At 52.6% G+C, this 14,999-nt stretch overlaps 1 protein-coding gene across 1 annotated transcript in view; it reads left to right on the top strand.

Moving 5' to 3' along the window:
• The window catches only part of IQGAP3 (IQ motif containing GTPase activating protein 3), a 44,543-nt gene that overhangs the window by 15,239 nt on the left and 14,305 nt on the right, over nucleotides 1–14,999 (top strand). Inside the window, 16 exon segments of the mRNA XM_030542320.1 lie at nucleotides 51–194; nucleotides 197–213; nucleotides 690–777; nucleotides 1,439–1,606; nucleotides 2,741–2,883; nucleotides 3,815–3,985; nucleotides 4,648–4,731; nucleotides 5,242–5,313; nucleotides 7,044–7,113; nucleotides 7,591–7,799; nucleotides 8,543–8,695; nucleotides 9,596–9,759; nucleotides 10,494–10,718; nucleotides 10,809–10,949; nucleotides 12,118–12,202; nucleotides 12,668–12,900. Of these exon segments, the coding sequence (XP_030398180.1) occupies nucleotides 51–194; nucleotides 197–213; nucleotides 690–777; nucleotides 1,439–1,606; nucleotides 2,741–2,883; nucleotides 3,815–3,985; nucleotides 4,648–4,731; nucleotides 5,242–5,313; nucleotides 7,044–7,113; nucleotides 7,591–7,799; nucleotides 8,543–8,695; nucleotides 9,596–9,759; nucleotides 10,494–10,718; nucleotides 10,809–10,949; nucleotides 12,118–12,202; nucleotides 12,668–12,900 (2,167 nt within the window).

The following is a 14,999-nucleotide window of genomic DNA, read 5'->3' as shown; positions in this document are numbered from 1 at the left end:
AGCTGTATTGGGCTCTGAATCACCGGCTGTCTTTGTTCTTCCTGGCACAGAGATCCTCGCCATCAGACTGATCAACGAGGCGCTGGCGCAGGACGACCCAGAGAAGACGCTCACTGCTCTGCTGCTGCCCTCTGCCAGGTTCTCTGCCGTGACGCTCCCAGGAGCGAGGCGTTACCACGATGTGCTGACCGCCGCGCTAAGCAGAAAGCCCAGGTAGGGACCATTGGCGTTGCGCCGCCTAGAGCAGCTGGCTGGGGAAGGGGTGGAAAGTCTGTTGCTTGGGACACATTAAAACCAGCGTGTGGCAGAGAACGATTCAGCTTGATAGACATGAGGGATGAAGGAGAACTGTCATTCCAAGGCTGGATTAAGGATTCACACTCCTGGCAGTGGCCTTTTTGTCCTGGGTTAGAAGCCCAAAGCCACCATGCAACATGGGGAATTTCTGCCTTTTTTTCTTTCCAGACTCTTGCCTGCGTCTTGCTCCACTTGGTTCCAAAAGGTCCCGTTGCATTTTCCAGAAGAGTCCTGGGGCCTTTAAGCCAAATTCCTCCCACTCCGTTAAATGCTGTTTTTGCCAGCCGCCCCTTCCCCAGAGGTGGCTGCATCTCCGTGATGGAAACACCGCCATCTGGTGTGTTCTGTAAAGACTTCCCCAGCTCATCACTTTTTTGCCTCCCGTTTCCTAGGTGACTGGAGATGATGGAGCAGCTCTGGTGGGAGGAGATCAGCAAGGGGTTTCCAAGGCCAATCAGGACACCGAGGCAGCCAGGAGACGTAAGGGCTCGGGAAGCGAACGTTGGAGCAGGTTCAAGCTGGAGCTGCAGTCCGGCCCCTCTTCCATTATTCCCCTGCGTGCCAAGAAATGCAGGATGGGGAGAGACTCTCTAGCACGGTGGTGCTTATCTGTCCACCCCTCCCTGCCTCTCCAGGGCTTGCGGAGATACTCTTCTCTGGGATCTCAAGGTGCCGGCCCCAGGGATCAGGGTAGGCCCTGCGAGATGAGCTGGGCTCGGGAGTGCTGGGATGCTGACCCATAAGCCGCAGCAGTGAACACTGCTGAATGCTGTGCCAGTGGCGATCCCTCCGAGACGTCCGGCTTCTCCCCGATCCTCCAATTGCAATCTGACTTTGAGCAGCCCCTAGGAACCTGTACTCTGTACCATCTGGAATCCACATTCCCCGGGGATGTAAAGCGTAATCCCCTTCTCCAAAGCTTCAGGCAATCGGCTGCTAACTACTTCGCTGGGAATGGCTGGTGCGAAGGTGAACTGGGCTGCTGATGGAGCAGGAACTCGGCTGTTTGGAAGCTTGGAGGCCACTGTCCGTGGTCACTTCCTTCCACTCAGGCCTGGACCACGCTGGGCTCGCTGGGGGTGTGTGGATGAATGGACCCTCTTCCTTTTCTAACCTCTTCCTTCCCTGTCTCTTCCCACAGTGGCTCTCGGCATTGCTGCCATCAACCAGGCCATAAAAGAAGGAAAGCCGGCTCAGACGGCGCGCGTGCTGCGTAACCCGGACGTCTCCCTGCGCGGCATCGTGGCAGAATGTGCAGGGGCCTACCAGGCACAGCTTGCCGCCCTCCTGGCTGCCAAGAGACAAGCAGGTAAAAGGCCCCGGACTCCTCTGACCTTGAAAACGGTGGGGGCGTGGCTGAATCGCCAGCTAGTAGCATTGGTTAGTCTCCAACATCCAGAGCTCTTTGGGGCAGGGAGCATTCTGTGTCCGTACAGCACCTAGCGCCGCAGGCCCTGGTCCATGACTGGGACCCCGAGGGGCTACCGCAATCTCGATTAGTAACCCCCCATTTCCACGCACCCCACAGGAAAGATGTGGCCGACCCTAAAGCTCTCACTGCCACAAGCCAAGAGGGGAAGACTGGGTGGTCTTGCTAGCTGCCCTGGTTTGTAGGCTCCCCCTGAAGCTCTGGTACCAGCTGCTGTCGGACACAGGATCCTGGGCTAGCTGGATCATTGGGCTGACCCAGTATAACCAGTTGTGGGGACGTCCACCAGGGAAGGCTGAACGAGGGGGATGGCCTAGTGGTTGGGGCCCTGGCCTGGGATTTGGGAGACCAGCTTTGCCACCAGTTCTGGGCAAGTCTCTCTGCACCTCCGCTCCTGTAGGACAAATGCACTAGACACAGCTGTGCTCAGATCCTACGTTGATGGAAGGGCTGCATAAGCGCTATATTTAGAGGCGATGAGAGACCATGGGCATCGGTCGTGCAGAGCCATAAGCTACAAACCTGTGTGTGTGGTGCAGAGGAAGCTAGCAGAGAGGTTGTGTGGTGCAGTCACACAGCCGGGACAGGAAGACAGAAGTTAGATGGTATGTTGGTATCAAGCTGTTCATGGAGGAGGAGGATGGGTGACGGCGAGGGGAGAAATAGGACAAGCCAGGTGTCAAAACGAGAGAAGAGGCTAGCAGATAGTTGCTATAGGAAGGGCATCAGATGCGAGGGAGAAGGCTCTTGCTCTGGATGTATGTGGGGAGTGCAGGGAGTTGAAAGCCGAACTCTGAATCTGGGGACAGGGCTATAGAGAGCTCCCTAAATGTTCCACCAGCTGAGCCTTGGTTTCAAAACCTGATCGGAGGCCACTGAAATCCATTTTGCTGCTGGATTGGTTTAACCCTATGGTTGCCTGTCCTCTTGCCGTGTGTGTGTTTGTGTGTGTGTGTGTGTGTGTCTCTATTAACGCTCTCCTTCCGCGAATTCTGTCCCAACGGCAACGCTCAGGAAACGCCAACCACAACTGGGTCAGACACCAGCTGAAAGATGGCAGCGTGTATTACTTCAGCCTGCAGAACTTCGAAGGCAGCTGGGAGCGGCCGCATGACTGTGTCCTTAACTCCACCCACCTCAGCCGGGAGGAAATCCAGGTGAGGGGCAGTCGCTAGGGGCCGTGATCAAAGCCCTTGTGGCTGGAGGAGTGCTGAAGAGTCTGGCTTGCAGCTACTGGGCCCTGGATGTTGATACGCGAGGCGTCCAGGCTAACGCGCTATGTGGTAAATGCTTTGGCTGCATCCATGGTTCTAGCCCGTTATTCCACTGGGACATGTCAGAGTGTTTCAGAGATGTTACTAACAAAGCCATTAGTTCTCCAGCCCTCTTGTTCTGTCCAGAGGCTTGCAAGAGAGATTGGGTCATACCACTGGAAGCAACAATCCCAGCTCTTAAACATCCAGCTCATGGGAGTTGCCAGACTGGATGAGACCTGGGGTCCATCTAGCCCAGTGACCTATCTCCAGCAGCGATGCCAGCTGCTTCAGAGAAAGGTGCAAGAATCCCGCTGTTACAAGATAATCTGCCCTAGGGAGATGTTTCCTCCTGACCCTGTTAGAGATTCTCATGCCCTGAAGCATGAGGGTTTCTAGTGCTTCCAAAAGCCGAGGGATATTTTTATGCACTTTCCAGCTGTAGGATTATCCAATCCTGTCACTGAATCCTGCTAGCATTCAGACGCCCCCGGGTTACGCAAACGTGACTTATGCAAAACTTGAATTTTGCATAAGTCGGGGAGGGTCTGTATGTACTTTTGGATGTAACGCACTGGCAAAGTGTAGTTCTGTCTCCCTCTATTGGCTGAACTGAGTAAGAAGCTTATGAGTCTGTCCCTACCTCTGAGCTGATTGGATCTGGTCCTTCAGCTCAAAACAGTAGTGGATTGTGCTTTTCAGGTCCAGATGGCCTGGGTTCAACCCTAGCTGCTGACCCCGCTGGGGGTGTTCCCTTCTCATTGGTGGATGGTGTACGTGCATCTGACGCATACAAAGTCCTTCCTGAACTGATCTGTGTCTACTATCTCTGCAGTCGACGATCACAGGAGTGACTGCGGCCCACGATCGGGAACGCCTCTGGGAATCCAACGCAGGATTCGTCGTGAGGCTGCAGGCCCGCATGAGGGGCTACCTTGTCCGCCAGGAATTCGTGGCCCGCAGACATCTGTTGCAGGAGCAGTTACCAGCTGTTATCAAAATTCAAGTGAGGAGCGCTGCCAGACTGCCGAGCCGATCACACGCTGATGGGCACGACGACATTTATATAGCGCTGGGTCTTCAGGGTGTTGTACAGGCATCCTGACCACTTCCTGTATTACCCCCTATTTACAGAGAAGAGAACACCTTTTATTATTCATCCTGTCTATTATGGTAGGGCCTCGGGACCGGACAAGAACGGGGGACCTGTGCGCTAGGTGCTGTACAGGGTGCTAACCAGGCCCTGCCTCCAAAGAGCTTGCCACCTGAGAAGACACACCCAGGGGAGGGGGAAGGGTGGAACGTACAAGCAGAATCAGCAATGCAGTGGCCACAATTAAAGCCTGTATTTTTTCCATAGCCGCCGCTCCCTCTCTCTTTGGGGGCTTGCAGCTTGGGTTTTTGGAAGGGGTGCCAGCCCTGGTTTCATAGGCTCTGTTGAAGACTAACCGAGGCAGGGTGAGCTGAGGAGTAGGGGTTATTGAGAGTATTCTGTGCTCTCCCTAGGAAAGTTTGTGCTGCCAGCGGCTGGCAGAGGTGTGAGGATTTCCTCCTGTGGGCACGGACCAGGCCTTCCCACGCTGGAAGCTGGTGCCTTGGATCACTCAGAAATGTCATGCTGTACTTGATTCGTGTGTGTGATTGATTTATTTCTCTTGGGGTATCCAGTCATGCTGGAGAGGATACAGACAGCGCAGAGATTACCTGCAAAGATTACAGTACTTGCAGAAAACCAGAGATGCTGTGATAAAGGTACTGAAGCCTTGTCTGCTTCTGTAATCCCACCCCCTCCAACCACGCCCTGCTCCTCTGTTTTCTAGTAGCAACAACATCCTATTTGCGGCTATTTTCCCCATCTAGATATGGGAATCCCTGTGGAGGTGCAGCCACCTCTGGGGTGGAATGTAGCAGCTGTTTCACAGCAACAAGAATACATTCTTCACTTCTGTCCTAAGTCACTGCATTTAGTTGCAGGGGGAGACTTAGGGAGGCAGGACATAGCTTCCCAAACTGGATGTTGACCCCAGGTGGGTGACACCCAAAATTCTTGCAGAGAGTGCTACAATTGCCAAGAATCTTGGCATTATCTGTGATCAGAAAAGACACCCATGGGAGCCCAGTACCCCCCAGTGCTGTGTAGATGGAATAAGGGAGCCTTAGTGAAATGGATCAAATAGTTGTCTTGGAGAAGACCCTCCAAGGCTTCCTGTGTCCAGTTAAAATGGCCAAATCCGTGTCTTCTCTTCTGTTCCCTCCTCTCAGATCCAGGCATACGTGAGGATGTGGCGAGCTCGTAAAAGGTACCGGGAACGACTGCGCTACTTCAGGAAGAACGTGAGTGGCTGATCCGTGAGCGCAAGTGAAAATATAACCCCAGAGGCTATGAAAAGAGCCTCTTGCAAATGGGCTGAGGGTACGCCCACCCCTGAAGTGGGAGAGAGGGGGGTGATCCCCCAGCTCAAGGAGACGTACTTGAGCTAATGTGCGCTTAAAAATAGACCGCGGCGGCGGTGGGCGGGCCAGCCATCCCGAGCGAGCGCCTATCAGAGATGCTAGGTATGTGCTCGGGATGCCTCGCCCATACTACTGTGGCTACGTGCTATTTTTAGCAAGCGAGTTTGCTGAGAGCTGGCAGGAGTGTGTTACATCCCCACCTCGAAGTGTAAACATACTCTGAGAGTCGTTAGACCCTCTTTTTCCTCTGCCTGAGGGACACACTCAGATCCTCTTGTATCTTGTGCTGGAGCAAAGAAGAGCCCTCTTAAAGTGAATCAGCAAAATAACAATGTGGCGTTCCAGGTTGGTACTTGGGGATGAGGGAGGAGCTTTGTGTTTCTAGGTCAGGGGCTCGAATTTGCCCCTAGGTTGCAAGATTTCTATGTAAGTATGCATCTGAAATGTACAAATCTGCAGGAAAGGGACCTGATGAAGAGGAAGGGGCGGGGACTTGTTGTGGACCTTTGGACCTGATTTGTCAGTGCCTAGTGATCTTGGGTGCCAGATGAGAGCCACCTCAAGAAGGCTGATTTTTTCAGACAGGACTGAGTGCATTGTTTTGAGAATGGTGTCGGAATTGCGAGCTGTATGTGTGTGTTTAGTTGTGTGGTTTCTTCATTCCAGGCCCTACTTGCAGACTAGGGGGTTCTTGAGTAAATGTTTGATCAGAAGAGCTGGTAAAGAACCAGTTTAAAGCAAGGTGGGGTGAGTGGTGCTTCGCTGCCTTAGGGAGCAGTCTGTTTTCTCTCTCTCTGTTTTTGGGTTCTTGTGTGTTTATCGTTCTGAATTCTAAGAAATAAAGTTGTGACAGTGCAACCTCCTAGCTAAAGGATTTAGGTTTTTAATCTAACTTCTGTGTGTGTAAACATCACACCGAGCACTCTCCTTCTGCAAATCAAACCCCTTTAAAACCTCTCAGGTGTGGCACCCAAGGTCGCTAATCCCTTTTGAAAGTTTGGGGTAAAGGGGTGTGGGGTAGGGAAGTCTGTTGCCTGCAAAAATCGAGAAGCTGAGTGTCTGGAGTTCATTTAGCCTGTTGCCAAATGTAGCGACTCCTGAAGAAAGCAACAGCTGGTAAGACCCAGGGTAAAATTTTCAAAAGCATCTAAGTGACTGTGGCTCCTAAGTCCTGTTGACTTAAATGCTTTTGGAAATTTTACCCTAAGCACTCTGCAAACATATAAACCCTTGCAAATGCCCTGTGATCCAGGAAGAGAATAATCCACTTCACAAATGAAGGGGAAATTGAGGCAGAGGGTGGGTCAGTGAATTGCTCAAAGCACACAACCTCACATCTAGGAATAGAACCCAGGAGTCCTGACTCCCTGCCCCATGCTCGGACCATTTTCCCAGGTATCTGGCTAGGAGTTCACTGTCTAGAAGGATCCCAGTGAGTATGCGCCCTCTGCCTGACACCCCAGCTAATCAGTTTGCTAATTGCATGGCTGGTGTGTGTGTGTGTGTGTGTGTGTGTGTGTGTGTGTGTGTATTTCTCTCTTTTTACATTTGCTGCCTGCTATAGGGATGCTTTAGGAAACATCCCTCTTCCTCTTTGTTTGTCTTGGCAGATTAATGCTGTAATTAAAATCCAGGCTTTTGTGAGAGCTAACAAGGCCCGTGGGGATTACAGGATGTTGGGTAAGTGTCTGTCTGTCTAGTGTGTGTTTTTGTTTTTTAAATACAGATGTGGCTTTAATTAATTGCAAGGATGTTGCCTTCTCATTACCATTCCTACACTTCAGGTATGGGCTGAAGCCCCCTTTGCAGTCCCTGTAGTCTGGTGCTGTGCAGAGACCATGCCAGCCCCTGGTGTAAAATAGAGCAGCCTCCGGGCTGCTCTAACTTCAGGCTGTGTTTCCTAAGGGAGCTTGGAGTGAACAAATAGCCACATAGCACCATGCTCTGGCTTCACCTCCGATCCATGCCTATGCTGAGAGCAGGCACAGAGCCCTTGCACTAGCTCCATGCCAGCTGCGGAGGCCCCGGTGCAGGGGGCATTCTTGGTTCCCATTTGCACCCACTTTTTAAGGTCTCTTTATGCTGGCCCTGAACGTGACAAGCCCTCGGTAGCTATTTAACCACGTTCAAGGGAGATTTCCCTCTGTCCCCTGCCAGTCCACGCCAGGGACCCACCACTGAGCATCGTCCGGCATTTTGTCCACCTGCTGGAGCAGAGCCAGCACGACTTCTGGGAGGAGTCAGAGCTGCTGAAGCTGCGGGAGGAGGTGGTGAAGAGGATCCGCTCCAACCAGCAGCTGGAGAGCGACCTCAACCTTATGGACATCAAGATCGGGCTTCTGGTTAAGAACAGGATCACGCTGCAGGTCTGGGGGTCATGGAGCAGCAAGGGGAGCTCAGCTCTCACATGGCTTTTTCTCCACTAATCCTACTTTCCCATTCAGGGGCCAGGCTCTGCTCTCTGTTACACCAATGTGATTCTGGAGTCGCTCCCCTGGACTGGACTAAAATGGGGGTTCCTAAATCCCCTAGGCTCCTCTTTATGTGCCTCTGGAAAACCTCCTCCCATATACAGCTCTGGTGTCGGCATGGAGCTATGCCTGCTTATCCCAGAACTGAGTTTGTCCCTTCATGCTTATCTCAGTTCAGGGCAACTGAACCTGTATTTCTGCTCTGTAATCGACCAAGGGCACCCAGCTTTCCAGTTCTCCCGTCAGGTGGAGATCTGGCGCTATGCACCTTGTCACGCTGCCTGCTGTTGAGGTCGGCAGCACCTTGCTGATTTACACGAGGCCTGTTGGGGAACAGGGAGCCTGCCAACTGAATGTAGAGCGAGCCAGGCCTCAGCCATGCATATGGAGCTGGTGGGTGTGGTTTTATGAGGGGTGAATTTCTCTGTGGTGTGTAAATGGCAAAACTGCGTGACTCCTAAGGCCTAAAGGGGTAGAAATTTCCCAGAGGATTTAGGAGCACAATTCCCATTGCAAATCCAATGAGACCTGTGCTCCCAAGTCACTCGGTCTCAACTATGTCAATGGGGTGGATGCTCCTAAATCACCTAGGTGCTCCTGCTACCCTCCCCCTTATCTGCTCGCCTGCCCCATGACAGGAGGTGGTTTCCCACTGCAAGAAGCTGACGAGAAAGAACAAAGAGCAGCTGTCGAACCTGATGGCCATCGACAAGCAGAAGGGGCTAAAGTCGCTGAGCAAGGAGAAGCGCCAGAAGCTGGAGGCCTATCAGCACCTCTTCTACCTGCTGCAGGTGAGCTGGGTTTGGGGAGGCCACTTTGTTACTGGGGGGGTGGGAACAGTCTGCTTCCCCTCCCACCTCACCCATCTGGTCACCTGCCTCAGTTTCCCTGGAGGGACTGCATGTGGGCTCAGGGAGTCCGCGCACAACCCCGTCTTCAGGCATGGGGTTACCAACAGGTCGGCATCAGATCAAATGGAAACCCTGGATTCTGCTGCCTTGGCCTTTCCTAAAGCCACAGCCAGCAGAGGCAGCAGCTGCTGCAAGTGTCCTCTTTTCGCTGATGCAGGAGCGGTTGGTGGTTCGCCGAATCAGTTCCCTGCCATTGCAGGGACCTGGGCACTGCTGGCACTGGGGGCTCTTAATCCAACAGTTCCTTCTGGCCCCACTCTCTGCACAGACTCCCTCCCCAGCTCCTTCCTCTCCCCTGGGGGCTCCTTTCTCTGTCTGGACCAGCTCCCTCCTTAAAAGGAAGCACCACCGCTGAGCTACCGTCACAAGATGCTGTGTCACCTGCCCCAGCCAGGCGCAGGGATGTGTGTGTGCACCCCAGGGGGCTGCGACGCTGGGATCTGCTCATTAGTTTTCTTGCGATGGGCGTTAATTTGTTATCTAGTGTTACGGTAGTGCCTAGAGGCCATAACCGATCAGGGCCCTATTGTTCCAGGCCTGCATGTGAACGGAGCAAGAGACAGTCCCTGTTCCAAAGAGCTTTGCCTAATCAAGCAAAACAAAGGATGGGAGGGCACAGAGAGGGGAAGTGACTTGCCCGAGGTCGCCCAGCAGAGCTGCAAGGAGAACCCAGGTCTCCTGACTCCCTGTCCAGGGCTATATTCACCAGACCACGCCGACTGTTCCAGCCCTCAGACCCCAGGGTAGCTCTCCTCTTTAACGCCTCTCCTTTGTCTGCAGACCCACCCTGTGTACCTGGCTAAGCTGATTTTCCAGATGCCCCAGAACAAGTCGACCAAGTTCATGGAATCGGTGGTCTTCACGCTCTACAACTACGCATCCAACCCCAGAGAGGCCTATCTGCTCCTTCAGCTCTTCAAAACCGCCCTGCAGGAGGAGATCAGGTAAGTGCTTCGGGCACATACCATCGGCTCGGGAGGCCAAGACCAGGGCTTGAATGCCTGTCTGTCTTAAGGAGCTGGCAGTCTGTCTCTTCCCTGCATCCAGATGAAACCGTCTTGGTTGGATGCCTCTGGTATTCCTAGAACCCTCTGAGACACGTGGATGCTTAGGAGTTGACAGAACGCTCCCTAGCTGTCAGTGCAAGGACGCAGGCTAGGTTTTGTATTGACTACGTTTTGGTGCCCATCCCCCTTAGGGGATGGCTTGCCTGCAATCAGGTGTGAAATTGCACCATGTGTAGACAGACCCGAGCTGGCTTTAATCTCCGTGGCAGGGCATCGACAGCAGCAAAGCTGCGGCAGAACGGCTGCACGAGCTGGCCCAAGACCTCGGGCGTGCGCTCAGGCAGCGAACCCGTGAGGCCGTGGCTTTGCTGCTCTGCTGGCCAAGTTAGCTGTGGACTTGTCTACACATGCTGCAGTCACACCTCTGGGTTTAGTGCAGCCAGGCCTTTAGAGTCTGAGCACCAAATTCTCTGAGGGGCATGGACACCCCCCTTGGACTAATCTATACACACAGGAGGTAGGCAGTGGTACCAGGTGGCCAGCTGATTCCACAGCTTGGCAGATTCCTAAGGCACAGTAACTGCGCTGCTTGTCTTCAGTGGCTATTTGTGCTGGCTGCACCTTGGAGCCCAGATCAGAGTTTTGTCCTTTCTCACCGCCCCCCTGTCCAGGTCTAAAGTCGACCAGCTCCGTGACATCCTAACGGGGAACCCCACCGTGATCCGGCTGGTGGTGAGCTTTTACCGGAACGCCCGCGGGCAGAACGCCTTGCGCCAGATCTTGGGCAGCCCCGTGCAGGAGGTTCTGCAGGACAAAACCCTCAGCATCCGCACCAACCCCGAGGACATCTACAAGGCCTGGATCAACCAGCTGGAGTCTCAGAGCGGACAAAAGAGGTCAGGCCTGGCCCAGGCCCAGCCTCGCCACAGAGGCCACATTGGCTTGCCCTGTGCTGACGCTTAAGGGTGTCTTTCTTCTGTCCACAGCAAGTTCCCATATGACGTTAGCCCCGAGCAGGCCCTGAGCCACCCCGAGGTTCAGCGTCGGCTGGACATCTCCATCCGCAACCTCCTGGCAGTGACGGACAAGTTCCTCTCTGCTATCACCTCTTCTGTGGACAAAATTCCGTAGGTAGCCCTGGGCCCTGTCTGTTACAGCCATGAGGCAGCGTGGCCTACTGGAGAGAGTACTAGGCTGGGAGCTAGAGTTTTACTCACAGCCGCTGACTTACTATATGACCTGGAGTGAGTCATGTCGCTGCTCCGTGCCTCAGTTTCCCCATGTGTAAAGCAGGGATGACAGTCCCGACCTTCCTCCATGGAGCACTCAGACCTGGAGAGGAAAGGGGTCAGGCAGGACTCTTTGTGCTAGTTTAATTAATTAATGCCAAAGGTGCTTTCAAGGAAGAACGTATCTAGCGAGCCTTGTGGGAGGCATCTCCTGCTGCAGGTGTCGTCTTGCTGATGCAGAAGTGGGGTGTGGGTCTGTTCTGACTCATTTGCCTTTCCTGGAGTGCGACTCTCCTTTCTGCAGTTCACATCCCAGTAATGGAGGGGTGCATTCCTTCAGAGAAGGAGTGAGATCTAGACGTTCAAATGTGGGACTGGGAGTTGGAGAGACCTGGGCTTCCTCCTTGCCCGACCTTGGGCAAATCATGCCTCGGTTTTCCCCCTCCCCCCAATTTGTAAAATGGAGATAATACTTTGGGTAATACTCTGCACCTCCATACGCAGGAGGGTGGTGCCATGGAGATGACCTAAGAGACAGCAGAGGGCTTTGAGAGCTCTCTGAGAGGCTCGCCAGGTGGCGTATGGCACCACAGGCTGGCCTGACGTGCAGGAAGATGTCCCCAAAGAGCTTAGGCAAGGTCTGGCACAGGGAGAGCCGGGCCTGGCTTGGGGCTTTGTTGGCAGTGGAGACATCACTTATACCAAGTCTCTGTGTTTGTTGCAGTGCCGGGGCACCCCAGTCATGGCCCAGGACCCCACGGTGCTAGGTGCTGCACAAACACAGACCAAAGACACCAACGCGCTTTGGGGCAGATTTTTAATGGGGAGGGTAATTGGCCATTAGAACAACTGGGCTAGGGATGCGTTGGATTTCCCCCAGCGGCTCAAGACTGGATAGATTTCCCACAGATCTGCTGTCCTGGGCTGGATTCAGGAACCATTGGGAGAGGTTGTGTAGGGGGCCAGACTAGATGATCATTAATGGGCTCTGGCCTTAGCACATGTGAATCTAAGCCGCTGGTTGACCTCTGCCCACGTGATGAGCCTCTTCTCTGATTTCTCTTAGCTACGGAATGCGTTACGTGGCCAAAGTCCTAAAGACGTCCCTGGCTGAGAAATTTCCAGCCGCCGGCGAGGAGGATATCTGCAAGGTGCGTAGAGGAGGTAGATAGCTGGGCAAGGTGACAGCAGCAAGGTCTCTGTAGCTGGCTGCCTCTAAACATCAAGACTAGAGAGGCATTGGATAGCTGTCCTGCCCTCCCCTGGTATTCCATCAGAGGGGCAGTGTGGCCTAAGGGGTCTGGATTCCAGTTATACCCTGTGGCCCTGGGCAAGTCACATACCTGCTCTGTGCTTCCATTTCCCCATCTGTGTAACAGGGATAATCCTAATGTAATGAACTGGCTAGAGTGTGTGCACTGCTGCCCCTTGTGGGTTGCAATCAGAACTCCTGAATTGTGTTTCATAGGCCCCATACTGTAAAGCTGTACAGGAAACTACCAATGTGTTATAGCCTGGAACAAACATTTAGGCAGCATCCAGACAAGACTAGAGCCCAAGAAGAGCAAGGCATCATTAGTAGTAGTATTTCCCTTTCTCTGCTACCTGCTCTTTAGATTGTCGGGAACCTGCTCTATTACCGTTTCATGAACCCAGCTGTGGTGGCTCCGGACGGCTTCGATATCGTTGATATCTCTGCCGGCGTGGCCCTGCACCCGGAGCACCGGCGCAACCTGGGCTCCATTGCCAAGATCCTGCAGCACGCGGCGGCCAATAAGATGTTCGAGGGGGAAAACGGCCATCTGCGGGTGGTGAACCAGTACCTGGAAGAAACCCACTCTAAGTTCAGGTTAGTGCCATGTAGTGGCAGTTGTAGCCACGGTCCCATTGCACTAGGTGCTGTACGTACATGTAGTGAGACTGCTCCAATCCTCTAAAGAGTTGAATTGAAACAAACAAGGCCGACATGAGCTATTATTCATCCCTCTTTCGCAAATGGGGAAACTGAGATCCACAGAGACAAGGCGACTTTCTGAGTCTCCGGCAGGGAGTCCGTGGCAGTGCTGGGAACAGAATCCACGTCTCTTAAATTCTAAGCTAAGGTCTCAACCATAAGGCCAGGCTTCCTTTGGCTAGTGCTGCTGCAAAGCTGGGGTAACAGCAAAGCTTAACTGAGTTTTGAGAGCAGCCGCCTTCTTAGCTAGGGACATGGGTGGAAAAGAGGATTGACACTTAGAAACTGGCCAGAACTGGCCCTTTGTTCTGTGTTTTTACAGCAGGCAGCACCGTGGGGTCCTGGTCCGTGGCTCAGGCTTCAAGGCACTTTGACAATACAAGAAATTAATAGGAATGAGGGGAGTGATGATTTTTTTATTTTTATTTTTTTAAACAGATTTAGCTACACCAGTAAAAGCATAGTGTGGACTCTGTTATACCAGAATGCCTGTACAGTATAACCTCAGGGTTATGAACACCTCGGAACAAAGGTTACCTCCTTTAAAAGCAGCAAAGAATCCTGTGGCACCTTATAGACTAACAGACGTTTTGGAGCATGAGCTTTCGTGGGTGAATACCCACTTCCTCACATGCATCTGAGGAAGTGGGTATTCACCCACAAAAGCTCATGCTCCAAAACGTCTGTTAGTCTATAAGGTGCCACAGGATTCTTTGCTGCTTTTACAGATCCAGACTAACACGGCTATCCCTCTGATACTCGTTACCTCCTTTGTAACTCGGAACAAAACGGGATGGTTGTTCTTTCCAAAGTTTACAACTATACATTGACTTAATACAGCATTGAAACATTACTAGGCAGAGGGGAAAAATGCTGCTTTCCTTTCATATTTTTAGCAGTTCACGTTTAGCACAATGCTGTACTGTATTTTCTTTTTTTGGGTCTCTGCTGTTGCCTGATTGTATCCTTTCAATACCAGATGCGGGGTGTGGTTGACTGGTGGGTTTGTAACTTTGGGGTTTATAACTCTGAGGTTCTACTGTACTTAAATCGGCAATATTTGTTAGCTCCCCAAGCCTGCACGACTCTCCAGTCTATGCTCCTTTCTACTGGTAACTGTATCCATACTAGCTGGGGTTGTATCACTTTAAATCGCCCGGTACAATGAAAGCAACAAAATGTTCCTAGTGTTGACAAGGCCTTGGTCTGATCCCAGTTCAGCTCTAAATTAATACAGACACACACAGTGCGAGATCCCATTGCAATGATGCCTCCTCTGTGCTGTCCAATTTAAACTCTCCCTGAAGATAGTCAAAACTCTGTGCAACTCTTCCCCCCCAGCTCCCCTTCTCCTCTCTAGTCCTCTGTCATTTCTAGCATTTGGCAACAGTTGAGAGAGTAATTAGCATGTGCCCCTTCGGTACATCAGGATTCAATAAGCAGATCAGAGTAAAAATGAATGTGCAATGATTAAACAGCATTCTTGGCACTCCCCTCAGCCCCAGTGAATAAATTAGTCCGTAATTAAAAACCTTTTAGGCACTTAGAAGAATGCAGGTGTTTGCTTCTCCACCTTGTTCTCCGGGGGAACAGCTGATGGACTTGGCTAATGCGACAGCTTGTGAAGCAGAAGAGAAGTGGCAGAGGGTCGGTCTGTATGGGGAGCAGCACAGAGCTCTTGTCCCAGGCTGAGGCCTGAAATTGACCAGGGTTGTCAGGGTTGATTTACTGTTCGTATTACAGTGTCACTTAGGGGGCTCCGTCCTGAACAAGCCCCCACGGTGCCTGGTGTCACACAGACACAGAACGAAATGCCCGTCCCTGCCCCAAAAAGCGTGAGATCTCTAGGATTTGCTGGAAGGGGCCCAATCCTGTGAGGTGCTCAGTCAGCACCCTCAATTCCATGACTCCAGTGGGGGACTGAGGGAAGACGGCACTAGAAGTGGGAGCTATGTGCCCTTAAAGGGGCAGGAGAGGGTGATGCAGGATATGGT

The sequence above is a fragment of the Gopherus evgoodei genome, chromosome 24 (genome assembly GCF_007399415.2).
Source record: "Gopherus evgoodei ecotype Sinaloan lineage chromosome 24, rGopEvg1_v1.p, whole genome shotgun sequence".
Taxonomy (NCBI): Eukaryota; Metazoa; Chordata; order Testudines; family Testudinidae; genus Gopherus; species Gopherus evgoodei.
The sequence above is the reverse complement of the archived record's forward strand: the minus strand, read 5'-3'. Positions and strand labels throughout refer to the sequence as shown.